The 27,975-nt window shown below is 39.1% G+C and overlaps 1 protein-coding gene across 2 annotated transcripts in view; it reads right to left on the bottom strand.

The window, feature by feature from the left end:
* Window positions 1-4,276: 4,276 nt before the first annotated feature.
* Window positions 4,277-27,975, bottom strand: part of LMBRD1 (LMBR1 domain containing 1) — a 136,138-nt gene continuing 112,439 nt past the window's right edge. Inside the window, exons 15-16 of one of the 2 annotated variants that reach the window (XM_052651686.1) lie at window positions 5,000-5,091; window positions 4,277-4,868 (exon numbers count right to left, since the gene is read on the bottom strand). In XM_052651686.1, coding sequence (XP_052507646.1) covers window positions 4,752-4,868; window positions 5,000-5,091 — 209 coding nt within the window. In that variant the 3' untranslated portion in view covers window positions 4,277-4,751. The remainder of the gene's footprint in view (window positions 4,869-4,999; window positions 5,092-27,975) is intronic. The other variant, XM_052651685.1, reaches the window with a different exon arrangement.

Raw genomic sequence — 27,975 nt, 5'->3', positions numbered from 1 at the left:
TTGTGAATGTATTGTTTGATTTTGTAGTTACCCTGTTCTTCAAGTGTGTTAACCCCATTTCTATAGTTACTTGCTTTAGACTGTTAGTCATATAGGCTCAAACATATTCCTTAAAAAAAAATCAACATTTTCTTACTCTCCTCCCCGACATGTTTTGATTTAAATATCCTCTTACATCTTTGTGTTTATTCTTTTGCAGTTTATTGTGGTTATCATCATTTTAACAAAAAATACTTTTGTTTAAAAAAATCTGTTTACTGGCTTAAGTGATTTACTTTGCAACTGTGATTTTCTCTTTCCTATAGATTCTTCTTTTTTATTTAGAAAAGGCCTTTCAAAAAAATTTTAAGGTTGGTTTAGAATTGCTATATTCTCTTTTTGCTTGTCTGAGAAATTCTTTGTTTCTTCTTCTAAATGACAATCTTGCTAGGTAGAGTATCCTAGACTGTATATTTTCCCCTTTTAGGTCTCTGAATATATCATGCCACTCCTTTTTGGCCTGCAAAATTTCTGTAGAGAAATCAGCTCATAGCTTTATGAGGGTTCCTTTGTAATTGACTTTTTGCTTTTCGTTTGCTGCCTTTAGAATCCTCTAACTTTTGCTATTTTGATTGTCTTAGTGTTTGGGTTCATCTTGTTTGGGACCCTTTGTGTGGCTGGTACGTGAATGTTTCCTTCTTCAGGTCTGTGAAAATTTCAGCCGTAATTTCTTCAAATGCACTTTCAAACCCTTTTCTCTTTCTTCTAGGATTACTATTATGTGTATATGGTTCACTTTATGTTATCAGATAGGTCTCCAATATTGCTTTCATTTTTTTTCCACTTGTCTTTCTGCTGTTCTAATTGAGTGATTTCCATTATTCTAGATTCCAGATCACATTTGTTCTTCTGCATTATTCAATCTACTTCTAAGGGCTTCCCTGTTAGTTCAGCTGGTAAAGAATCTGCCTGCCATGCAGGAGACCCTGGTTCAATTCCTGGGTTGGGAAGATCCCCTGGAGAAGGGAATGGCAACCCATTCCAGTATTCTGGCCTGGAGAATTCCATGAACTGTACAGTCCATGGGGTTGCAAAGAGTTGGACACTACTGAGTGACTATCACTTTCATTCACTGTCTTTTGCTCAGAATTTGTCTCAGCAAATGAGTTTTATAATTTTTCTCAGCTCCTCTTTAGTTTCTGGCTCCTGTTTACAGTAATGAGCATTTTTAAAGCTTTTTATTTTGTATCAAGGTATAGCTGATTAATGTTGTAATAATTTCAGGTGAACAGTGAAGGGACTCAGCCATACATGTATCCATTCTCCCCCAAGCTCCCCTCCCATCCATGCTGGCATAAAAAATTGCATTTCTATTAATAACCTTTCTTCCTCTCCTTCCTTCCCCTGAAGTTCAGCATGTCCTGAACTGCTTGATGCCCAGCTGATCAGACAGCCTCTGCATCCTCTCTCCCTCCCTGTCTTTTCTGGCTTGCAGGATCTTATGGTCCATGGGGCCGCAAAGAGTTGGACACAACTGAGCAACTTCACTTCACTCAGGAGTTCAGAAGGAACAGTTATCTACTGTGTTCTTGAATGGCTGATTAATGTGGGAGCATCCCTGTGGCGACGGCATGGTTTTAGTATTTGGGGTTTGAGGGCTGACTGTGTGTGGATGCCTGCCATGTCTTTCCTCAGTGTGCTGGCTGTTCTCCCCTTGACAGAGGGCATGACTAGTGTGGTGGTGATGAGCCTGCACTAGACGGTGAGCAGGCAGGGCCTCCCCTGTGCTCTGTGGCTGTCAGCGCCCTGTTGTGGAGCGGTGTCTGCTCTCTAGTTGTTGAAGTAGAACACGCCAGACCACTTCTGAGCTGTGGGGTGAAGAAGTGGGTTCGGGGCTCTCCCACTGAGGCAGGAGCCCTGAGCATTTCTTTGCTGGAATGTCCACTAGGGAGTACACTCTGTGGTGTCACCTGAAACCCGTTATGGCAGGCTCACAAAGGACACTGTTTGGGGCACTGCCATCAGCCCTGCTTCAATAGTGGGAATGCCAGCAACTATCTGTGTCCCTCAGGTGCTTTGTTCACAAGGCCACCAGTGCAGAACCACTGAAGTCAGGTACCAGGCCCACAAGCAGTCGTATATGTGGGCCCACCAAGGGAATCACGGAGGCAGACCAGACCCCAGCCTGCTTTCATTAGCACGTGCCCAAGCTTCCAGGGCCAGACCTGTCCCAGCTGTGGGGGCACCTGCAGTCCACTTGGATGTCCTGTAGGTGCTGAGTTTACAAAACTGGTGACAGATTGCCCAGCTGTGTGTGAGGGGGCCTCCAGATTCACCCCTACTTCCTAAGCCACATGACCCCTGGGGGTCAGCTGACTTCAGCTCCACCTTGGCATGTGGGCAACCTGCCGGTGTTCGTGCACTGGCAGAGCCTGCAGAGGTGGCACTAGGTCAGATGTAGACAATGAGGATTCAGGGGCAGATCACAACCGCTGTGAGCCCACAGTGAGGCTGCCCCTGGCCTCACCCCTCCTGCTGAGCTCCATGTCACAACTGTGCTCACTTCTCCAGCAAACCCGAGCTTCCTCCGCATACACCCCTGGTTGCAGGCACAGTACACTTCATCCCCTTTAAGCTGTCTCTGTGCAGCCAGCAACAGCCTTCTCCCATCTGTCCCCTGAAATCTTAGTTTCAACAACCAACTGCTCCAATGCAACAACGGCTGTAGATGGAAACCAAGGGTATATGAGATCGTCCAGAAAGAAAATGCGAAATAATGACAGAAGGAAATAGAATCTTCGTGAAGAACAGTAAAGGTCACCAAAGGAAGGGTGTGAAGGTCTATCCAGAAAGACAAAACAATCAGAGCAAGGTGGCACAAAAATTAAGGGAGAGAAGAACTGAGTAGGGGATGGCTGCTAATTCCTACGTCTTTTTCAGAAACTTCATGGTATATTGTCACCCTGCTTATTTAACTTATATGCAGAGTACATCATGAGAAATGCTGGGCCGGAAGAAGCACAAGCTGGAATCAAGATTGCAGGGAGAAATATCAATAACCTCAGATATGCAGATGACACCACCCTTATGGCAGAAAGTGAAGAGGAACTAAAAAGCCTCTTGATGAAAGTGAAAGAGGAGAGTGAAAAAGTTGGCTTAAAGCTCAACATTCAGAAAACGAAGATTATGGCATCTGGTCCCATCACTTCATGGGAAATAGATGGGGAAACAGTGGAAACAGTGTCAGACTTTATTTTTCTGGGCTCAAAAATCACTGCAGATGGGTGATTGCACCCATGAAATTAAAAAGACGCTTACTCCTTGGAAGAAAAGTTATGATCAACCTAGATAGCATATTCAAAAGCAGAGACATTACTTTGCCAACAAAGGTCCATCTAGTCAAGGCTATGGTTTTTCCAGTGGTCATGTATAGATGCGAGAGTTGGACTGTGAAGAAGGCTGAGCACCGAAGAATTAATGCTTTTGAACTGTGGTGTTGGAGAAGACTCTTGAGAGTCCCCTGGACTGCAAGGAGATCCAACCAGTCCATTCTAAAGATCAGCCCTGGGTGTTCTTTGGAGGGAATGATGCTAAAGCTGAAACTCCAGTACTTTAGCCACCTCATGCGAAGAGTTGACTCATTGGAAAAGACTCTGATGCTGGGAGGGATTGGGGGCAGGAGGAGAAGGGGACGACAGAGGATGAGATGGCTGGACGGCATCACTGACTCGATGGACCTGAGTTTGAGTAAACTCTGGGAGATGGTGATGGACAGGGAGGCCTGGCGTGCTGCGATTCATGGGGTTGCAAAGAGTCGGACACGACTGAGCGACTGAACTGAACTGAATGGTATTTTATTTCAAGAATCATACATACTATGTGCCTTTTATGAGTTCTAATTTGCCTATGTTAGTAAACTAGAATATAACTTGTGATGAATTCTCACTATCTAGAATGTGTTCAATATGCCCTATCAATTCTATACAGCTCTCCCTGTATCTTTTGCAAATTCTAAATCTTTAGAATTAAAAACTATCTTTAATGCCAAAATATTATGTCATATGTTTTAAACTGATCAGTTCACTCATTTTTTCAGGATTACTTATTCTTGAAAGTACTCCCATTTATGCTGGAATACAAATTTTGAGGTTACTTATTTACAACAATGTATGTGCCTTAAATATTGAGAGGTGACAATATATCTAATGGATTACTATATGAACAATATAATATATCTGAGACACCAAGAAGCCTGAAATTTGCTCATGAAATCTATTTCAGTGGCACTAGTAATTTAATCTAGAAACTAGAAGACAAGTTGCATAACGGAGTAATATTTAGTATTCAGCTATACTGTGAATATTATTTTTTGACAATCAGATATAGACACTTGAAAATTCCACAGTACTCTAGAGACCAAATGGCACAGGTACAAGTGATTTATTATGTTTTTAAAAAATGATGAAGGGAATATTAATTCTGGAGGGCTTTTAATCAATTGAACACTATTATACACTAGAGGAAAAAAAATCTCCACAAACATTCCCTCACACAGCCGGTAGTTTTATGTTTACATAGTTATTATTATAGCAATTTTAAATGTTAATCTATGATACAATAATGTTACTTCAGAAAACATAAAAAATATAGTTTTTCAATAGCCATGCTCCCATTTTTGATGAAAGCTAGTCAGTTCATCCTAATGTTAGTTTGACACTTTGAAACACACATGAGATGCAGTCCGCTCTGTAAATGCTGCAGGACAGAGGCCCTCAAACAGAGTAGACAGAGGGCTCTTCATCACTCAGGTCTGAGTCATCCTCATCTACCCTTTCAATGACTGACTTCTTCCCTTTACAGCAGGACACGATGAACCCAATGACAAACACCTGCAGAGGTAAATAAGCTGTATGTTATTTCTCAAACTTGAAATCTCCCAGAAAGCACTGACTTTAAAATCCAAACCCAACCACAAATGGGCCACTAATGGTCATGGCATCTTTGGGATGCCTGTACTTACCCCAAGAAAGGCCCAGTTCCCAAAGTAGTAGGCGGCACTGAAGAACCAGAACTTGTGAAGGAACAGGTAGGTCCGGGTGACAGTACACTGATCTATAAAAGCAAATAAAGGACCAAAGTGAAGTAGTTTCTCTCTTGAAACAGACTATTAATACTTTACCTAAAAGGTTGTATTAACCAAAACTAAATCAGCTTTAGAGACAGGATGGAAATCTAGATCTATCTCCAAAGCTCACTCTTTCAATCACCGTAATATAACATGACATTTTTAAAAGCGAGCGCCACCAATATAATTCCTGCTGTTAGGTATAAAAAAGTTGTATTGGCTAGTTCAATGTATCTAAACTAGAAAAAGCATTTTAACCTGGAATGTCAGACATGTCCTAAAACAAAACGGTTTTCCTGATGAAGAATGAAAAAAAGAAATGAAGAAAGTAAGCAGATGTGGTTAGTATTAGGCTGCACTTTTCTAAGAATCCAATTAAGAGATTTTGGGGGGAACTTCCGTGGGGTCCAGTGGTTAAGAATTTGCCTGACAATGCAGGAGACACGGGTTTGATCTCAGGTCTGGGAATTAAGATCCCACACACCATAGGGCAACTAAACCTGCAAGCCACACGACCGAAGCCCGTGCGCTCCAGAGCCCAGGCCCCACCAGGCAAGCCCACGCACTGCAATGAAGGCCCAGCACAGACACGATAGATAGATAAGCTTTAACTGAATAATTAAAACAGTAAAGTGATGACACCTTTAAAAGGAGATCTTTTGAGCTTACGAACACTATTGAAAAGATGGCTGACTTGCTTACTCCCTGAACTTTAGATAGTATTTATTATAACTTGAATCTAAAAACAATCATTTATTTTTTTCCTTCAAAAAAACAAACAAAAAAAACACACAACGTAACTCTTAAGGAGAAAGCAGCAGACTGGTTATTTGATATCTTTGTGAGACTCCATATCATCTAAATTAACTGTTTCCATTGCTTACAAAGTCCTTTAGGTATCTAATACATAACATCTAAGGAAATACTTGTTTATTAAAACAGTCTGTGGCATGGATTTCTGAAAAGCAGCATTTGGTCCTATTTTATCCCAGTCTCCTCCTCCCTTCCCATGAAGCTCAGCGTGTCCTTCTGAATGGCTCAAGGCCCAGCTGGACTGAGAGCCTCTGCTTCCTGCAGGAAAACACGCAGTGTGGCAGAGACATGCCTTTTTTTCACAGACAGGGCAGCCAGTCTAATGCCAACCACTGAACCCCTAGGGGGCCCCTGCACATCCCTCATTCTCTTTCTCAACAGAGAAGTCTAGAAGGAATAGTCGAAGCTTCCTAAGGAAAACCAAGAAGGACTCGAACAGCAGTGTGGAACCAATGTTTCTCTCCCCTCAGTTCCGCAGTTCCTGGCCCCCAAGGTGACGCCTTCACACCAGGCCCTGCACCTCAGGTAGCAGCAGAGACTCCTGGGCGGGAAAGCCACTGGTCAGTCGCTCTGCCCCCTCAGTGATGACAGAATGTGCTTCACAGGAAGGTAACTTACGAAATTTGTCACTTTTCCTGAGTGACAGATTGGCCTGAGTATTCCAGAGTACCCCTCAGAGTACCTGGCACTCATATTTATTATGACTGATGAAATAAACTAAATTGTTCAAAAGGGAGGTATTTTACTTAAAAATCATACTGATAACTAATGCATTTTCTAATTTCTTTTGACTAAAATCTGAGATGATTCCAAGGATGTTAAAACAAGATATGTGAATCCATGTGGAAAATGAAAGCATAACTGAAATGTCCAGCATGAGAAAAGAGGTGCAGACCCTGGTTTCACAGATTTGGTGTCAGCTCTCATTTGGCCACTTCTCTGCCACGTGACTCTGACCATTGACACTCCGTGCGTGTCACCACCTTTCCTTACGGGCTCATCCTAAAGACCAGATGAAGTCTGAAGAGTGGCAGTTCATATTAATTTTCTTTTTTCTTCTTTAAGATATAACCAAGTCCATGATAAAGAATATAGTTTTCAAGAGCTGTTCGAATGGTGCCAATAAAAACTCATCTTAAGATTTTAGAAGGTGACTGGTGCTCCTTAGCACTAAGGAAAATAGTTGCTTAGCTATTAGCATCACGACTACTCTGGACATGTTCATTATTTTTCTGTCTCTACAGTCAAAACAGACACAAATGGATTTGGTTTTAATTTCAGTTCAATTCAGTTGCTCACTCGTGTCCGACTCTGCAGGCCTCCCTGTCCATCATCAACTCCCAGAGTCCACCCAAACCCACGCTCATTGAGTCGGTGATGCTATCCAACCATCTCATCCTCTATCGTCCCCTTCATCTCCTGCCTTCAATCTTTCCCAGCATCAGTTCAGTTCAGTCGTTCACTCGTGTCCGACTCTTTGAGACCTCATTAATCGCAGCACGCCAGGCCTCCCTGTTCATCACCAACTCCCGGAGTTCACTCAAACTCATGTCCATCGAGTCAGTGATGCCATCCAGCCATCTCATCCTCTGCCGTCCCCTTCTCCCCCTGCCCCCAATCCCTCCCAGCATCAGACTCTTTTCAAATGAGTCAGCTCTTTGCATCAGGTGGCCAAAGTATTGGAGTTTCAGTTTCAAAATCAGTCCTACCAATGAACAGCCAGGACTGATCTCCTTTAGGATGGACTGGTTGGATCTCCTTGATGTCCAAGGGACTCTCAGGAGTCTTCTCCAACACCACAGTTCAAAAGCATCAATTCTTCAGTGCCCAGCTTTCTTTATGGTCCAACTCTCACATCCATACATGACTACTGGAAAAATCATAGCTTTAACTAGATGGAACTTTATGACAAAGTAATGTCTCTGCTTTTTAATATGCTGTCTTAGGTTTAATTTAAATGTGTATAATTCAGTAAAAGGATACTTGCTTAACAGTAACATACCTTTAAATAAAAACAACCAACTTGTAATGAAGAGAGGAGCAGGCTGTTTAAAAACCAAATGCCTGTTCACAATTAATTTAAAAACAGTATCTTTCATGGGTTAAGTACTACGTAAGCTCTGCTGTTCAAGCACAATCCTGTTTTTTAAAAAGTTATTCAACCCTCTCAGCACTGCTAATGCTCTAAACTTAACCTTTCTAAAATAAGAGAGAGAAAAAAAAAAGTATGATCATTGTATTCTGCTTTGTTGTTGAAAAGTGTGTAATAGCTTTTATACTTATTTTTATATGTATTTATCAGTATATTTATATGCACATAAAGGGGCAGATGTCCACAGAAGAATTCTGGTTAATAATCCTCATGCAAATATTTTATGTTCAAGCTATGACTCCACACTGAGTAATACATGGAGGGGCTTCTCTCCTCTCCCCCATCTGCCCTCTCCTAGCTGATCATCTGCATCACAGGTATCTAGGAGATCTAGAGAGGTCTTTCTACTGGTTTCTGAAACACTAAAATAAGTATTTTGAACTTGGTTTAACCTTCAAAGTAAATGTGAATTGCTCAATTTAGGAACTGCACTCTAAAATCACAGGTGTTCGAGAGACTCTGGCTGTAATTCCTCAAAGGGACACATAAACTTCCAGCTAAACCAGAGTGCATGTTAACAATTAAAAACTAAAAATAGCGGTTCAGAAAAAAGCTTTTTTTTTTTTCCAGATAAGGTGGCCATATGAAAAAGACCAAAATTAAAAGAGCCAAGAAAGGGCATGGAAGTTATCTGGAAAAAAAAAAAAAAAAATCAAGACTTGACTCCTGCTTCTTCCACCTTCCCCCATCTATTCTCGCTTATCAAACTAGATGAATAACCAACAGAAAGTACAATTAAGCCTCTGTCTGTCATATAACAACAGCTTTTACAAATGTACCCGATAAGTTTTATATACTTATTTCCTTTTAGACTGCTGATTTATGTCACTGTTAGTGTACGCTGACTGCCACTAAGATAACCTTGGCTATTAACTGGAATAAACAGCACCTTCTACTTTAAATATATTTTGAAAAACAACATTTAGTGCTGACTTAAGCCAATATTAAGTCATCATCATGTTACACCTTCACTGAAATCAACTTAGAATTAAGTCTATACTTGTGCTTTATTTATAAAATGAATCCTTATGATACATGATGTTGTAGAGGGAGGGTATCTGGGGAAATTTATGTGCCACAGAGAATTTTAAAGCAATTTCTTTGACTAGTGACAAAAGAACTGGGAGAAGACTGGATTCCTTAGAACAACGCTTCCTTTCTCATGGTTGCGTGTGATTATGCTAACTTTAGGTCTTGCTACTATTGGATATTTACAATAGATACAGAAATCTTAAATGTAAACAGGCTAAGCACCTTGGGCTTTACTGTGATATGATTAGGAATCATTTATCAAATGGTTCTGAGAAAGGGGAAAACATGCTATTGGGATAGAAAGAAGGCTAGACCTGGGAATCTGAGGAGGTAAAGCCCTAGTTAATCATCACTGTCAAATGGATTTATAGCATATGAAATATACACAGAGAGAAAGAAATGAGAAACCAGCAACATATATCCAGTAAGAAAAGGGAGGGCAGAAGAAAATTTTTAAAATTTAAATATTTGCATAAAAACCAAAATTGTAGGTTTATCTTGAAATTCAACAAATGGCATATAGTTAAATCATGTTTTGTTAAATCTCACTGCAGGAACTGGGTAAAAGGGAAAGAAAGAGTTGGTGAACATCAAAAGTCATAGAAGTTCTAAAGGGAATAGATTATATTTTATGAATATATAAACTGTACCAGGCTAACAAAGCTAGTCCTTGGCCACGTGCTTTACACTGAAAAATAAAGTCTCATAGTGACTGTGTTAAGAACCAGTATAATTTGTGTTAAGCTTTGATTACATTTAAGTAAGTTTAATGTAATTCAAAAGTGCTAAAATATGTACTGCTCCTTGAAGAAAGAATGTACCTAATTTCATTTTTCCTGACCATATAAAATATAGTCGGCCATACACAGCTTATAAAAGATAGTTCCAAAGGTAAGCATTAGCATACAAATGTAGGAATAATTGCAAACTGTATTAGTGAACTCTAAATTAATGAGATTTTCTATTACTCTTAATTGTCCAAGATGGTAAAATATACAGCAACTGCTTTCTAGTACCTTAACTTTTTCATAAAATAACAGCAATTTAAGAGGTATAGTAGAAAATATCAGAGACAGAAAATTGAGATTTGGTTCTTGAGTCTGCTGTTTATATTTACTGTGAGATTCTGGATGGAGTCATTTAACGTATAAGTCAGTTTCTTTCTAAGTGTCATTGATATAATATCTGCTCTTGATGGACTGACCTTCTGAGATTTAAATTTAGACAGAATTCTAAATATGATTTTTTAAAAAGGTTGATGTTTTATGAGTTAGAATCCTTAAGCAAGGATTTGTAGAAAGTAGCTGAGAAGTTTCACAAAATCACCTGCGGTGCTTTAGCGTGGACTCCAGAAAACTGAGAAACCTTATGCCTAGTTAACTTCACTGTACTGTCCCTGCTGAACTTTCATCAACACAATCAAAATGTCACCTAGAAAAAGAACTGCACCAATAAAGAGACTTTCTGTATCTCAAGCAAAATCCAAAAGAAACATGCTCTGATCAATACTTAATTTTCTGGTCTACATGGCTTCCCCAGTGGCTCAGTGGTCAAGGACTCGTCTGCCAATGCAGAAGACACGAGAGACACGGGTTCAATCCCTGGGTCAGGAGGATCCCCTGGAGAAGGAAATGGCAACCCACTCCAGTACTCTGGCCTGGGAAATTCCCTGGACAAAGGAGCCTGGCGGGCCAGAGTCCACAGTGTCGCAAAGAGATGTACATGACTGAGTGTGCAAACACACATGGCAACCCCACCTGACAGTGGGCACACTACATCTGGCCTTCTCAGCTGGATGTTACCAGCCAACATCAGTGAGACCCTCTCCTGACTCCAGGCCTACCCAGAAACTATGTGACTGTAAAATTAGCTTTCCATACAGATTCCTTCTCTCTGGTGAGAATTCACTAACCGTGAGCCTCTAGCTTCTTTAATGTAATACTTCCTATGGTAAATTAATAAATTGCCATCTAGCTAATACTTTAGTTTACTCTCTCTTTACTTATCTGGAGTCAAATATAGATGCTGGAGATCAGGGTATGACAGGATTCTTAAATAATAATTCTGTCTCATCACTCTAACTTCAATACTGCTTTGCCCCTTTGATGGGTAGAATTAAATTGAATGAGGCTATTGACACAAAGTTATTATTAGTCAAGCAAAATACTGTAAGCTTATAGCACTTAACCATGAAGACCTATTTTAATTTGTTGAACACAAGAGGTTTACAAGAACAGTCATTTGCTTCCTGTCCTGTTTCCCAGGACCTCATTAAAGTTACAGAACATGAATAAAGCCAGGAGCAACTGTTAACAGCAAACAGAAAGGGAGGAAGGCCGGTCGGTGACAGGAGACCTCGGCAATACTCTGGAAGATGGAAAGCCACACTGAGAAGGTCTCCAGTAAAACAGCTGGTTTCCTGCTCACTTATTTAAAAATACAGCTTAAGGATCAAGAAACCCCAATCACAGATATCCCGTGACGAGGCTTCCTAGTTCCTGATATTAAACACAAATTAACGTAAATATGGATAAATCATCAGATATCTACAGGAGGCTATCAGCATGAGGGAAAGAACGAGATAAACAGAACTGTTCCAAGACGAACAGCACTGTACTTCTACTTACATGCAATCATTAAGAAAAATGTTTAGTATCTTCATATACTGACAAGGATATTACATCATAAAACAAAGATGCTTGGGAAAAAAATCAGAAACATAAAGTACCCCAAGGAAAGTACAAATGTGTTATATGAAATAAAAAATTCAGGGTATAGTTTGAAGATAAAACTGAGTACATACCCAAGAATCTAGAGCAAAATGGTAGGCAGAAAATATGAGATATGAGAGGAGACAGATGATCAATTGAAGACATCCAGGAACTAATGAACAAGAGCTCCCCAAAGGGAAAATGGAGAAAAGAGAAATTATCAAGTTAACTTCAAAAGAAGAAATAGATGCACTGGATTTCTCACCCATCAGAAATGAAGCATAGATGGTACAATACTTTTAAAGTTCTAAAAGAAAATGATTTTTTACATAGCAAAACTGCCCATCATATCAATTGTGAGGATGTTGATATCCAAGGACTCTTCAGATATATATTTTGTACAAAGCTTTTCTTTTCTTTCTCTTTTTAAACTCTTGGAAAACTAGCTTTGGGAAGGAAATCCAGATAGAAGATATGGTTTCTAATGCATCAGAAGTTCAATAAGCAGAAATTGTAACATTAGAGCTAAACAGCACAATTAGAAAGCAATTGATCCAAGTAAGAAAAGGGGTCAGCAGCTACTGAGCAGGAAGTTAATACAATGGATTTCATTCAAAAGATAAAGTGACCCACTTCCCAGAATACTGGAAATAAAAGCAAAAATAAACAAATGGGATCTAATTAAAATTAAAAGCTTCTGCACAACAAAGGAAACTATAAGCAAGCTGAAAAGACAGCCTTCGGAATGGGAGAAAATAATAGCAAATGAAGCAACTGACAAACAACTAATCTCAAAAATATACAAGCAACTCCTGCAGTTCAATTTCAGAAAAATAAACGACCCAATCAAAAAATGGGCCAAAGAACTAAACAGACATTTCTCCAAAGAAGACATACAGATGGCTAACAAACACATGAAAAGATGCTCAACATCACTCATTATCAGAGAAATGCAAATCAAAACCACAATGAGGTACCATTTCACACCAGTCAGAATGGTGTGATCCAAAAGTCTACAAGCAATAAATGCTGGAGAGGGTGTGGAGAAAAGGGAACCCTCTTACACTGTTGGTGGGAATGCAAACTAGTACAGCCACTATGGAGAAGAGTGTGGAGATTCCTTAAAAAACTGGAAACAGAATTGCCTTATGACCCAGCAATCCCACTGCTGGGCATACACACTGAGGAAACCAGAATTGAAAGAAATACGTGTACCCCAATGTTCACTGCAGCACTGTTTATAATAACCAGGACATGGAAGCAACCTAGATGTCCATCAGCAGATGAATGGATAAGAAAGCTGTGGTACATATACACAATGAAGAAACACAAGATGGAATCAAGATTGCCGGGAGAAATATCAATAACCTCAGATATGCAGATGACACCACCCTTATGGCAGAAAGTGAAGAGGAACTAAAAAGCCTCTTGAGGACAGAGTAAAAGTTGGCTTAAAGCTCAACATTCAGAAAACGAAGATCATGGCATCCAGTCCCATCACTCCATGGGAAATAGATGGAGAAACAGTGGGAACAGTGTCAGACTTTATGTTTTTGGGCTCCAAAATCACTGCAGATGGTGACTGCAGCCATGAAATTAAAAGATGCTTACTCCTTGGAAGAAAAGTTATGACCAACCTAGATAGTATATTCAACAGCAGAGACATTACTTTGCCGACTAAGGTCCGTTTAGTCAAGGCTATGGTTTTTCCTGTGGTCATGTATGGATGTGAGAGTTGGACTGTGAGGAAGGCTGAGCGCTAAAGAATTTATGCTTTTGAACTGTGGTGTTGGAGAAGAGTCCTGAGAGTCCCTTGGACTGCAAGGAGATCCAACCAGTCCATTCTGAAGGAGATCAGCCCTGGGATTTCTTTGGAAGGAATGATACTGAAGCTGAAACTCCAGTATTCTGTCCACGTCACGTGAAGAGGTGACTCATTGGAAAAGACTTTGATGCTGGGAGGGATTGGGGGCAGGAGGAAAAGGGGACGACCAAGGATGAGATGGCTGGATGGCATCACTGACTCAATGGACGCGAGTCTGAGTGAACTCCGGGAGTTGGTGATAGACAGGGAGGCCTGGCGTGCTGCGATTCATGGGGTCGCAAAGAGTTGGACACGACTGAGCAACTGAACTGAATTGAACTGAACTGAAAAAGAATACATTTGAATCAGTTCCAATCAGGTGGATGAAACTGGAGCCGATTATACAGAGTGAAGTAAGCCAGAAAGGAAAACACCAATACAGTATACTAACACATATATATGGAATTTAGAAAGATGGTAATGATAACCTTGTATGCGAGACAGCAAAAGAGACACAGATGTATAGAACAGTCTTTTGGACTCTGTGGGAAAGGGCGAGGGTGGGATGATTTGGGAGAACGGCATTGAAACATGTATAATATCATACAAGAAATGAATCGCCAGTCTAGGTTCAACGCAGGATACAGGATGCTTGGGGCTGGTGCACTGGGACGACCCAGAGGGATGGTAGGGGGAGGGAGGCAGGAGGGGGTTCAGCATTGGGAACATGTGTACACCCGTGGCGGATTCATGTTGATGTACGGCAAACCAATACATTATTGTAAAGTAAAATAAAGTAAAATAAAAAAAAAAAGATAAAGTGGGCAGGAAGAGACAAGGTATTAGGTGATGTTAATCTTACGTTACTTCAAGAACATTTTTTAACATGGTAAAAAAGGAACAAATTTTTAAAAGTGATTCAATTCTACAAACGCTGGTTGAACAAGACAGAAAAATATACTTCATATATATATTAATATGTTTTCTTAATTCAAGGAGCTGACATTCCTACAAAAGAGTAGGATAGACATAAGATACATAAATGACTATAGATTAATACAGAGTAAAGGTCACACCATAAGAAGTAAAACTGCTACGGAATTCAAGTGAAAAAAAAAAAAAAAAAACTGTACACATGTTTGGAGATTCAAAAAAGAGGGTCAGGTTGGAAAGAAACCTTGTAAGATGACCAGGAATGTGACTGATGAAGATGGGAGGAGTTGGGCAGAATCTGGCTGTGACATTTCCAGAACAATCAGTTGCAAAGCAACTATGGAAAAGATGACCAAGTTCAGAAAAAAGACTGGAAACACGCAGGATGGGTTAGAAAGCAGAACCCTTCAATCCCTGGTGGAACAGTGGTATAGGTGGTATAGGGGAACGGTTAAGGTTCCTACTGGAGGAGTGGCACTGGCAAATCACACTGGCTCTATCTTCAAAATCTACCCAGAATCTGACCACTTCCTGCAGTTCTACCACCACAAGCTCTGCCTTGGACTCCTGCAAACGTCCTATCAATTCGCCTTTGCCCTTGGTTTACTATAGTCTATCTCAGGGGCTAGTACACTATACCCCAGAAGGATTCACTCGGTCCATCACTCGTTTTTTTAAGTTATGCTGAAACATGACATGCTGTCCACGGCAACCTCTATGTTTCAGGGGCACAGCTGAGCAGTGTGGACACTACCTCAGGCCCCACAGAGCCTAAAATGTTTATTAACTGGTCTCTTACAGAAAAACAGTTCCCACACCCTGGTCTACATGCAACACAGTAGTCAGAGTAACCCCCTGAGGATGTAAAGCCCATCAGGTCACCTGCTCACAGTCTTCTAGACTTCCCATCTGAGCTTAAAAGCTGAATGAAGTCCTTCTCTTTGATGACTGGCCCTTCCTCCTCCCTTCCTGACCCCTTGCCCCCAAACCTCTGTACCTGCTGTCACCATGGCCTGCAGCGCTTCTCTGCAGGCATCTGCCCCCCTTCCAGGTATCTGACCTCACATCCCTCAGGCCATTTTGCCCAGATGTCCGCTTCTCAGTAAGGATTTCCTTTCTGCCCTACTCAACATTTCAAACCATCCCTCCTTCCGGGCACCACTTACTCTCCTCTGGTTCTTTTTCTCCATAATGATTACTGCCTGTTATACTTATTTGTCTCCTTCTAAATAAGCTCCGTGGGGACAGGACATCTGAGCTTTGTTCACTAGTCTCACTAGCTCTGTATCAGTAACTGGGAGATAGTGAAGGACAGGGAAGCCTGGTATGGTGCAGTCCTGGGGTCTCAAAGAACTGGACACAACTGAGTGACTGTACAACAACCGCAAATAGAATCTTGGAAATTTAGACATTTATACATTTTAGAATTTCAAGACACACAGGACTGTGATTCTCAGTATTATGAAAACTGATATGTCAATATCTTCCAAATGTGTTTAAATTGAGAAGGCTGTTATTAATTTCGTATTCCTTAAATAAATAGGATAGCATTCTAAATAAGCCTATCCAAACTATTATAATTCTAGATGACCTCATTTATCCGCATCTTTAGACTAAATCTAACTGTCCTAAACTATCTTGTCCCCTCCCTCCAAATGTGCAGAGTATAAGACAAAAAGACCATGTAGTATTTTTAAAGGCCACTGCTCCACGTACTTGAGTCAGAGGGAAAGAATGACTTATATTCTCTCAAATTGGATCTTCTTATTACAAAACTCCAGAGAGCTAAAATTAATTAGCTTCACTTAATATGAAGTAGGTAGGAGGTATTAAGTCTGAAGTCCATATTCGAACCTGTCTTTTGAATCCACAAAGGAAGAGTTTGGTACCATTTTCATTTCAAATTATGTTTATAGATCACCCACTTGGGCACTCAGCTCCACATGAAACATTAAAAAATACTGTCATCACAGAGCATCAGTGTCCATTCTTAATCTCAGGCCATAAGGCTAAGGTTCTAATGAAACTCCTTGACCAGCTTCATTTCAGCCTGTCAAAACTAGCTTTCCTTAAAACGAACTTTTTATTTAAAACTATACATCAAACATCAAGTGTATAGCAACTCCTCTAATGAAATTGGGTTTAAACAGAAATAAGTCTTTCCTGCAAAACACATTTTTCTCTTTTTTTGCTTAGAGGTAAAGTATAGATGGAAAAAAAAAATCACCTGAATCCATTGTTAGTGATAATGTGAGTATTTGAGCAATATTGCTTAGTCACATTGACTTCTAAATAAAATTTCCTGGAACCAAGTAGAAAGAAACATTTCATATTCCAGGAAAAAAACTGCTACCAAGGTGTTGAGACTTACATTTTTTCAAAGTCTCAGAAACTACCCTCTCTACTGCCACTTTTCAACAAACTGGAAGAAAAAAGGTCTTCTCTACAACCAATAGTTACTGGGCAGATAGATGCATGCCACTATCTGGACTCTCATTGTTTTCATTCTTAAAAAGGCTTATTAATGTTTTTTTCTTTAATTATAGAATAAAAGCCACTTATTAACAACAACAACAAACAATGAATACTTATTTCTTGTCCTTATTCCACATTTGTCCTCTGAGGTACAGCCTGACTTTTATATGCTGTTTGTGTATACGTATATATATATGTATATATTTATGACGCAGAGCTGATTTACACTGCTAATTTCTGCTGTACAGTGAAGTGACTCAGTTATACATATATATATATATATATATATATATACACACACATCTTTTAAATATTTTTTTCCATTTTGTTTCATCATAAGATATTGAATAGAGTTCCCTGTGCTATACAAAAGATGAAGTTACAATACTTTGGCCACCTGACATGAAGAGCCAACTCAGTAGAAAAGACCCTGATGCTGGGAAAGATGGACGGCAGGAAGAGAAGAGGGCAACCGAGGATGAGATGTTTGGATGGCATCACCGACTCAATGAACATGAATCTGAGCAAACTCTAGGAGATAGTGAAGGAGGGAAGCCTAGTATGCTACAGTCCATGGAGTTGCAAAGAGTCGGACACGATTTAGCAACTGAACAACAACAAAATACAGTAGAACCCTGTTGTTTATTATTCTGTATATAAGAGTTTACATCTGCTAATCCCAACCTCTCAATTCATCCCTCCCCAAACTTCCCCAGCCCATGGCATCCATGTCCCTGAGTCTGTTTCTGTTTTGTAGACAGGTTCACCTGTTACATTTTATACTCCAAATCTAAATGACATCATACAGTATTTGCCATCTGCTTTCTTTCTTCCCTTAGGATGATAATCTCTAGTTTGCATCAGAGTTGCTGCAAATGGCATATTTCATTGTCTTTATGGCTAGCAGTATTCCACTGTACACGTGCACATCTTCTTTATCCATTCCTCTTGACGGACATTTAGGCTGTTCCCATGTCCTGGCTTTTGTGAATAGTGCTGCTATGAACACAGAAGTGCATGTATCTTTTTGAATTATAATTTTATCTGGATATATCCCCAGAAGTAGGATTGCTGGATCATATGCTAACTCTAATTTTAGTTTTCTGAGGAACTAACTTTCTCTCCTCCATAGCGTCTTTACCAACAGTGCAAGAGGGTTCCCTTTTATCCACACTCTCTCCAGCATTTGCTATTTGTAAAATTTTCAACGATGGACATTCTGACAGTTGTGAGATGACACCTTATTGTAGTTCATTTCTCTAATAATTAGCGATGGTGAACATCTTTTCATGTGCACTGGCCATCTGCCTGTCTTCTTTGGAGAGATGTGTATTCAGGTCTTCTGCTCACTTTTTAATTGGTTTGTTTTGTTGCTGTTGAACTGTATGAGCTGTTTGTGTATACGGGAAATTAATCCTGTATTGGTCACAGTATTTGCAAATATTTTCTCCTATTCTATAGGTTATCTTTCCATTTTGTTTATGGTTTCCTTTGCTGTGCAAAAGCTTGGAAGTCTGACGAGGTCCCATTTGTTTATTTTTGTTCTTATTTTGATTGCTTGGGAGACTGACCTAAAAAGACACCGGTATGATTTATGCCAGAGAATGTTTTGCCAATGTTTTCTTTTAGGAGTTTTTTGTTGTGATGTCTTATGCTTAAGTCTTTAACTCATTTTGAGTTTATTTTTGTGTATGGTGTGAGGCTGTGCCTAACTTCATTGATTTATATGCAGCTAAACTTAGTGACTAAGCATACACGCACATCCAACTTTCCCAGCACCACTTGCTAAAGAGACCACCGTTTCTCCATTGTAGATCCTTGTCTATTCTGTCAAAGACTGACTGACTTTAGGTGTGTGGGCTTATTTCTGGGCCCTCTGCTCTGATTCATTGATCCACATGTCTGCTGCTTTTGTACCAGTACCAAGCTATTCGGATTACTGTAGCTTTGTAGTATTTGAAGTCTGGATGGGTTATGTCTCCTGCTTTCTTCTTTTTCTTCAGGATTGCTTTGGCAATTCTGGGTCTTTTATGTTTCCATATAAATTTTAGGATTATTTGTTCTAGGTCTGTGAAAAACATCCAGGGTAATTTGATAGGGATTGCATTAAATATGTAGATTGCTCTGGGTAGTATGGTCATTTTAACAATATTAATTTTTCCAAGCCAAAAGCATGGGATACCTTTCCGAACTCTTTCAATCATCTTCAATTTCCTTTATTAACATTTTTATAGTTCTCGGCATATGTCTTTCACCTTCTTGGTCAGGTTTAACTCTAAGTATTTTATTTTTGAGGATGCGATATTAAAAGGTAATATTTTTCTACATTCCTTTTCTGTTATTTCATTATTAGTGTAAAGAAATGCAACCAACTTCTTTATATTAAAAGAATATAAAGAATATAAATATAAGAATATAAAGGTATCCTGCTAGCTTGCTGAATTCATTTATCAGTTCGAGTAGCTTTTGTGTAGAGACTTGAGAGTTTTTATATATAGTGTCATGCTATATGCATATAAGAGCAGTTTTGCCTCTTCCCTTCCAATCTGGATCCCTTTTTCCCTTCTTTCACTTGTCCGACTGCTGTTAGGATTTCCAATGCTATGCTGAATAGAAGAGGTGAGAGTGAGCATCCTTGTCTTGCACCAGATTTTAGCACAAAGGCTTTCAGCTTTACCACTGAGTATTGTGTTGGTTGTAAACATCTTTCATTATGCTGAGATATGTTCCCTCTATATCCACTATGCTAAGAATTTTTATTACGAATGGGTACTGAGTTTTGTCAAAGGCTTTCTCTGTGTCTACGGAGGTGCTCGTGTGATTTCGGTCTTCCCTTAACGTGCTGTATCATACTGACTGATCTGCATATACTGGGCCATCTCTGTAAAGTTGCAGCTTTACTTTTACATGCACAAAACATAAAACATGAGATAATATATACACTCTTCCACTGTCATCATGTGGTGAATATTTTTCTGTGAAAACATACAAAGCTGTATTATTACACTGTATGTAATATATTTCAAGTGTCCTCACTGATGGGTATAGTTTGCTATTTCTCATCTAACCTTGATGGGATGTAGAAAATGGTTAGTATTGGAAAAGTAAGACAATGCAAAAAAGATTTCAAGATTTCTGAGTAAATAAATAGTTGAGGGCACACAAAAGGCATAGGACAACTTTTCCTACCCTATGACATGAGAGTAACATGTGGAAAAGCTAAACGGAAGAGAGCAGGAGAGGAGCTCAGTCTTGGAACTGAGATTTGAGAGGTTGGCAGGACACGCATTTCATTATATGTAAACCAGATGGTGGTTAAAAAGCAGAAACAGAAATCTAAGATTCTTAATTTACTGATTAAATTATTAAATTCCCCTTAAATTATCCAGCATCACTAGGCTTATTTATTGTCAACTGTCAACACTCCAAAACATAACTTAGAAAACCTCATCCATTTAGTAAAACTATATTTATTAGACTAAATACTGTGAGGGAGAATAAGAACGGGAAAGGCAAAGAGGTTTAAGGGCCTGGGCTGGGCCACTTTAATCGAGGTTGTAAAAGGTGGACAACTACATTTGGGCTACGCTTATGACACAAGTTTTACGTTGGTGGATGCAGTGAAATGATAAGTCTCAAAGCAAGCCTTCTGAGGCCACCTGTCTTGGTAAGGAGGCTACTGGAGCTGTTTCAGTCTGGATCGTTAGCCATTTGTGTCTGTCCTCAGCGGTGTTTACCCCGAGGGCAGAGGCACGCGTCTGTGTCTGCTGAGCATTAGCAACGCGATATTGGTGTCAGTTTCTCACATTTTATGGGATTCAAAAGCTCTTAAAACTGAGCAACATTTGGGAACCATTAAGACTTTAGATGGTCTACTACGAATTGGTAAAACAGAATGCCCTGGAATAGATAAAATGTTGGCGTTAGAGTACATATGGAAAATATCCAGAAAGAAAGTGCTAGGTTTCTGACATTATCATAAGAAACAAATTTGATTAGAATATCCTGTTTTAGCTCATAGTTTTCAAAGCAAATGCTTCACATAAGAAAGTGTGGAAATTGCTCTATCTTTAAAAATAAGTGAGAACTTTGTAAGACTATCTTGAATTGTTTAAGTTGAATTTTATCACCAAATACAGAATATCATCTTTGAATTTAAATTGGTGGGTTATTTAAAATATGAAAAAATTCAACAAGCCTTAAAGTACTATGCTCTTTTGGAGGTTTAATTTCTGAAGAGTTTTTAATATGTTCTTTGTGGATTTAACCTGTCCTTTTACAGAACCTCAAATGGAATACATTCTATAAACCAAGTCAAAGAATGACTCAGGGAGAATAAGAATGGGAAAGGCGAAGAGTATTTATAAGGTTTAAGGGCCTGGGCTGGGCCACTTTAATCAAGGTCGTAAAAGGTGGAGATATGTCTATAATTATATCAAGGTTTATTTGATGCTAACAATTTATATCAGAAATGACAGGAAAATGTGAGAGATGAATTATGTTTAGCAGATTCAAAACTGAAATTACACACAAAAGATCAACTCACTTTCACAAGAAGATACACCTTTTAATCTAAATTGCTAGGGAGTTACCACATAGCATACATTATATTCACTAATTCTTATGTTCAAAATATGTTCCTGTCATTTTGTGGGGCAAAATACATCATGCTGAAACACTCACTGTGCATATAAATTTAAATTTTTGGAATTTAAGAAAAATCACATCTATTAATAGAAGTGTAAATTTTTAAAAGGATGTATACATGAAGTCACTTCAGTCCTGTCTGACTGTATGCGACCCTATGGACTGTAGCCAGACAGGCTCAGCTGTTCACTGGATTTTCCAAACAAGAATACTGCAGTGGGTTGCCATTTCTTTTTCCATAAAAGGAGGTAATTAATGTATAATTATATAAATAATATAATTATAATTCTACTAAAAAAGGTAATTAGAAGTGGTTATCTTATTAATTCCATATCCTGGCCTGCATTTAGAAATGTCAGCTTTTAGAATACTGAAAGGCAAAGGACAAAACAAAAGCTATATCCCTCTGAAGGCAGAGCTTCAAAGAATATCAAGGAGAGATAACAAAGCCTTCCTAAGTGAACAATGCAAAAACATAGAGAAAATGAAAGAATGGAAACTCGTCAAGAAAATTAGATACCAAGGGAACATTTTATGTGAATATGGGCACAATGAAAGACAGAAAACATATGGACTTAACAGAAGAAGATATTAAGAAGAGGTGGCAAGAATACATAGAAGAACTAAACAAAAAAGATCTTAATGACCCAGATAACCATGATGGTGTGATCACTCACCTAGAGCCAGACATCTTGGAGTGCAAACTCAAGTGGGCTTTAGGAAGCATCCCTATGAACAAAGCTAGTGGAGGTGATGGAATTCCAGTTGAGCTATTTCAAGTCCTAAAAGATGATGCTGTGAAAGTGCTGCACTCAATATGCCAGGAAATTTGGAAAACTCAGCAATGGCCACAGAATGGAAAAGGTCAGTTTTCATTCCAATCCCTAAGAACAGAAATGCCAAAGAATGCTCAAACTACTGCACAATTAAACTCTTCTCACACGTTAACAAAGTAATTCTCAATATTCTCTAAGCTAGGTTTCATTACATGAACCGTGAACTTCCAGATGTTGAAGTTGCATTTAGAAAAGGCAGAGGAACCAGAGATCAAACCACCAACATATGTTGGATCACAGAAAAAGCAATAGAGTTCCAGAAAAACATCTATTTCTGCTTCACTGATTGACTACACCAAAGTCTTTGACTGTGTGGGTCACAACAAACTGTGGAAAATTCTTAAAGAGATGGGAATACTGGACCACCTGATCTGCCTCCTGAGAAATCTGTATGCAGGTCAAGAAACAACCATTAAAACTGGACATGGAACAACAGACTGGTTCCAAATTGGGAAAGGAGTATGTCAAAGCTGTGTATTATTACCTTGCTTATTAAACTTATATGCAGAGTATATTATGCAAAATGCTGGGCTGGATGAAGCACAAGCTGGAATCAAGACTGCCAGGAGAAATACCAATAACCTCAGATAAGCAGATGATACCACCCCTATGGCAGAAAGCAAAGAGAAGCTAAAGAGCTTCTTGATGAAAGTGAAAGAGGAGTGAAAAAGTTGGCTTAAAACTCAACATTCAGAAAACTAAGATCATGGCATCTGGTCCCACCACTTCATGGCAAATAGATGGGGAAACAATGGAAACAGTGACAGACTTTATTTTCTTGGGCTCCAAAATCACTGCAGATGGTGACTGCAGCCATGAAATTAAAAGATGCTTGCTCCTTGGAAGAAAAGCTATTAAACCTAGACAGTGTATTAAAAAGTAGAGACATTACTTTGCCGACAAAGGTCTCTCTAGTCAAAGCTGTGGTTTTTCCAGTACTCATGTATGGATGTGAGAGTTGGACTATAAAGAAAGCTGAGCGCCAAAGAATTGATGCTTTTGAACTGTGGTGTTGGAGAAGACTCTTGAGAGTCCCTTCGACTGCAAGGAGATCAAACTAGTTAATTCTAAAGGAAATCAACCCTGAATATTCATTAGAAGGACTGATGCTGAAGCTGATGCTCCATTACTTTGCCCACCTGAGGGGCCATTATAAAAGACCCTGATGCTGGGAAAGACTGAAGGCAGGAGGAGAAGGAGACGAAAGAGGATGAGATGGTTAGACGGCATCACCAACCCAATCGACATGAGTTTGAACAAGCCCCCAGAGATGGTGAAGGACAGGGAAGCCTGGCATGATGCAGTCCTTGGGGTTGCAAGGAGTAGCACATGACATAGCGACTGAACAATAACAACAGCCATCTGGTAGTATACAGTGGGCCTCTTTTTTTTCCCTCTCTTTTATCTTTTTCTCAACATAAATATTTCCTTCTGTTTTCTGAACCATACACTGTGCAATTTAGCCACTTAACACAGCATTGTTTACAAGATGGACCTTCTCTTACATAACCAGAGAAGAGCTATTAAATTTAAGACTTTTAATACTGATATTATATTTTTAAAAATTGGCTCTACAGCCCATACTGCAACATGTCATTTATCTGAGTGTATTCTTCCTAGTACATTCATCCCTTAAGGGCAGCACCAAATCCTGGACCACATATCACATTTGGTTGCGATGTCTCTTTTTTTTTTAATATAAATTTATTTATTTTAATTGGAGGCTAATTACTTTACAACATTGTATTGGTTTTACCATACTTCCCTGAACATGTGAGCTCCTCAGCCTCTGGTCTCTGATGACGCTGACAGATCTAAAGCACCGCTTTTACAGCATGGCTGTTAGCCATTAGCCTGGGTCTGGGTTCTGTTTCCTCATGATCTGAGCCCCATCTCTGATCGTCCCAGGCGGTCATGCCCAGAGGCACAGGCCATGCTGCAGGGTGTCCATCTTGTTTACCTGGTGGGGCCTGTGCCCATTTTCCTCTGAGATGAGCTACCTCAGCTACCCCTTTTTCTCCCACAGTTAGTGAATGGTTAAGTGGAGATGGCTCGTTGTGGTTTTACTCTGTAGTTCTCTACATTGAGTTTCATTTCAATAATGTATGTTCATTTTCAAACACTGTATTTGGTCCATTTATAAATTTGCTAGGGTTTCATTCATTCTTTCTTTAATACTTTGCTGTCCTCTGCAGTATGCTGATCTGGTCTTATTTCTTTCATCATAGTCAGCTGTTCCATAATCTGTGTTGATAGTTCCAGGATCAGAGCTTGGCAGGTCTCTCTCTGCTCTCTGCAACTTCTGTTCGCTCTCTTATGCGTGGTGCTTTGCCTCCTTGTGTGCTTGAATATTTGACTCTGACATCTTCACTTGCGCTCCTTTGTGGGAATTCTGTGAAGCCAAGAATTAAGGTCGCTCCTCTTGTGAGAATTATACTTCCTTGCACCATTTACTGCCTGCCAGTCTGAAACTGCAGTGAAACAAATTCACTCTGCTGGCGTGCATTTGGCCTGCATAGCTGCAAAGTGCTAGTCTGCAGCTACAATTTCTTAGGAGTCTGGTTCTTTCCCCTTGTTCTTGACACTAAGGTCAACTTTGCTTTCCATATTTTGCAAGTAATATATTTAACTTTACTTGTGGTTCACCCTCACGTGATGGTGCCATCTTCAGGAGGGGGAGGGGCTTCACTTTGTAAGAAGCTCTGTTTCCTATGAGATGCCAACCACACACACAGGCTCTAGACTGTGCTGTCCAACGTAACACCCACTGGAAACATGAGACTTTTCAGCACTTGACAAAATTTCTAACATTACACACTTTTAATTAATTTAAACTAAAAACTGAAGCAGTACTTTAGTAGAACTATATTTCACCTTTAACTTACTTAAATTGTCACATTAAGTTACTTAATGAAAATTTAGTGTTTGAATTAAAATGTTCCTTAAGTATAAGATACATACCAGGTATCAAAGGCTTGGTATGAAGAAGGATACAACCTATGATATAGAGAAGGCTCTAGGACACCCCTTTGTTTACCTGCAAAACAGCCACTAGACACAAGCCCCCAACATTCTCAGCCTTCGCTTCACGAAAGATTAGCTGAGCTGTTTGTCCACACTGATCAATCAGAACAAGCGACTTGTTGATCTGACTTAAGTAACCCTTAGCTAGATTTCCCTCTTTCGCCAGGCCCCTGAAGTCTGCCCTCTTCCCAGCCGGCCAGCAGACAGTCCTTCCTGATCGAGCCCTCCTGGCTGACCTCATGGAAAACATGCCATGATCATCCCACTCTCACAGCTGGTTCTTTCCAGCTGCGAACTGACATACTATCTTAGATGACGTAGTATTTCAGAGAAAAGTCTGCAGAAGGATAGGTACCTGAAGTTCTGAGAAAACAAGTCTACTTGATTTTACTAATGACAAAAGCAAAACAGCATGGTAAATACATTTTATTCATATAGAATGTATTTTGAGGCCCTCCCTGATAATGGGCTTGTTTACTCCAAAACTTAGTATCCAACTACTCTCTAAAGTAAGTACATAGAGTAAAAGTATGCACATTTTACTTTATTAATTTTTCTCTAACATTATCTTAGTTATTCAATATCATTCTTACTTCTCCCTTTGTAGTTAGTACATGTAATCATAACTCTGCTTTAGCTCTTTAATTTTAAATCTGTTCAGCTTTTTGTAATTCATGTAGTTTAGTTTAACACATCAGTTTTTATTTTAGCATCATCAGTTAACTTAAGTCATCTTAACCATTTGTCCTAGTGAAATTATATCCTAAAACCATAGATTAATGATTTTTAAGGCTGGCTATATACATTAACAAATATACTTAACCAGAACATCCCACAAAAATCAAGCTTGATTTATACAGATCATCACATTTCTAGGTACTATACTGTCCAAATAAGACAAGTTCACGTCAAAGAAAGGTAAAATAATTAAACAGGATGGCAGAAATTAAACTTGTGGTTCACAGATTTTTAAAAATGGTCATTTGGAAAGATATAATCTTGCTTCATCCCTCTCTGTATTTCCGAAACATTCAATGCTCCTGCCACAACATACTTTTTCCATAACAGGCCAAATAAATTTGTCTTTATGTCTTATTAACACAGGTTCCTTCTGTGCTTGGTACAGCCTCCACTGTTTTGTTTGTTCATTTAGATTCACTTGCACTTTGGGGCCCAGGTAAAATGTTACACTGTAGGGAAAACCATTACCTCCTTTGCCTTCCCACAGCATTTTGCCTGCAATTTCATTACAGTATGCCATTTACTTTTTTATTAATATTATTTATTTTCATATCCAAATCCATTAGGCTGTTTGCTTTCCAAAGGCAGGGGCTGTGTATATGTCTCTGATGCTGTCTCTCTTTCTGAGAACCTACCCAGTACTCTATTCTGCCAGACCACAAAGGGAGATTGATCATTCACCCTCCTATCCAGACTCAACTATTTCTGCATGTTTATATTACTTTTCATAATTCTGTGTTTAACTATTTTACTCACACTAGCATATAAACTGTGCATGTATTAATGTCTATTAGATTAAGTAGCACTTAACGAACATAAAACTAAAAATGTAAAAGTCCTTTTGTCATAACTGCATAAAAACCTAAAAATGGATTTCTAATTTGCTCAGGTGGCTCACTTAGAACTTATAAACAATGCATTATGTGAAAGGATAAATTTTAAAAATTGTTGCTTTAAGAGAACTTTGTAAACATGGTATGATAGGCATTGTTTATAACTCTGCTAAATTATTCTTTAAGAGATAATTTTAAACACAAAAACCTTAACTATTTTTAGATGACTGTTTTAATTCTCAAACATTGTAACATTTGAAAAATGCCAGACCACCTCATATATGAATGCAATATTACTTAAGAAAAAAAGTCTCTAAAATGTACTCAGTATTAGTAAGAGATCAATATATGCGTGTTTTAGAAAAATCACTGCTTTAACATCTTTCTAGCAAGATTATCTTTACTCAGAAATAATTTTCAGTACAACACAATAAATTATAAGTTTTTTGTTTCTAAATTAAAAAATTGTTCTCCAAAACTATTACTTGCAACAGGTGCATAACAAAGGTAACACCAAGTGCCTTGTGGGGTATTTCTATTACTATATCATCTACACAAGTTAAAGTGCTCACCAAAATGTCACAAGTGACAAAGTGCTGATTTTCCTCTTGCAAGCTGAGGTTTCCTAGTCCACAGTAAAGGGACACTGCGCGATCAGTCTTTCACCACACACTCCACCCCAGCCCCACCCCACGTGTCAAATCTCATGTGAGCTGCTCTTTCATCTTTCTCCATTATTAAAATTTTTAATGTATAAAACAGTGATTTTCACTTGCATATATATGAATTAGTAGGGTTAATATCTCCTTTATGAGTGGCAGTACCCAGAGCATGCTTAATTTTGAATCTGGCAGGGAGAGCTCTCTTATA

This window comes from Budorcas taxicolor, chromosome 14 (genome assembly GCF_023091745.1).
Source record: "Budorcas taxicolor isolate Tak-1 chromosome 14, Takin1.1, whole genome shotgun sequence".
NCBI classification, from domain to species: domain Eukaryota; kingdom Metazoa; phylum Chordata; class Mammalia; order Artiodactyla; family Bovidae; genus Budorcas; species Budorcas taxicolor.
The sequence above is the reverse complement of the archived record's forward strand: the minus strand, read 5'-3'. Positions and strand labels throughout refer to the sequence as shown.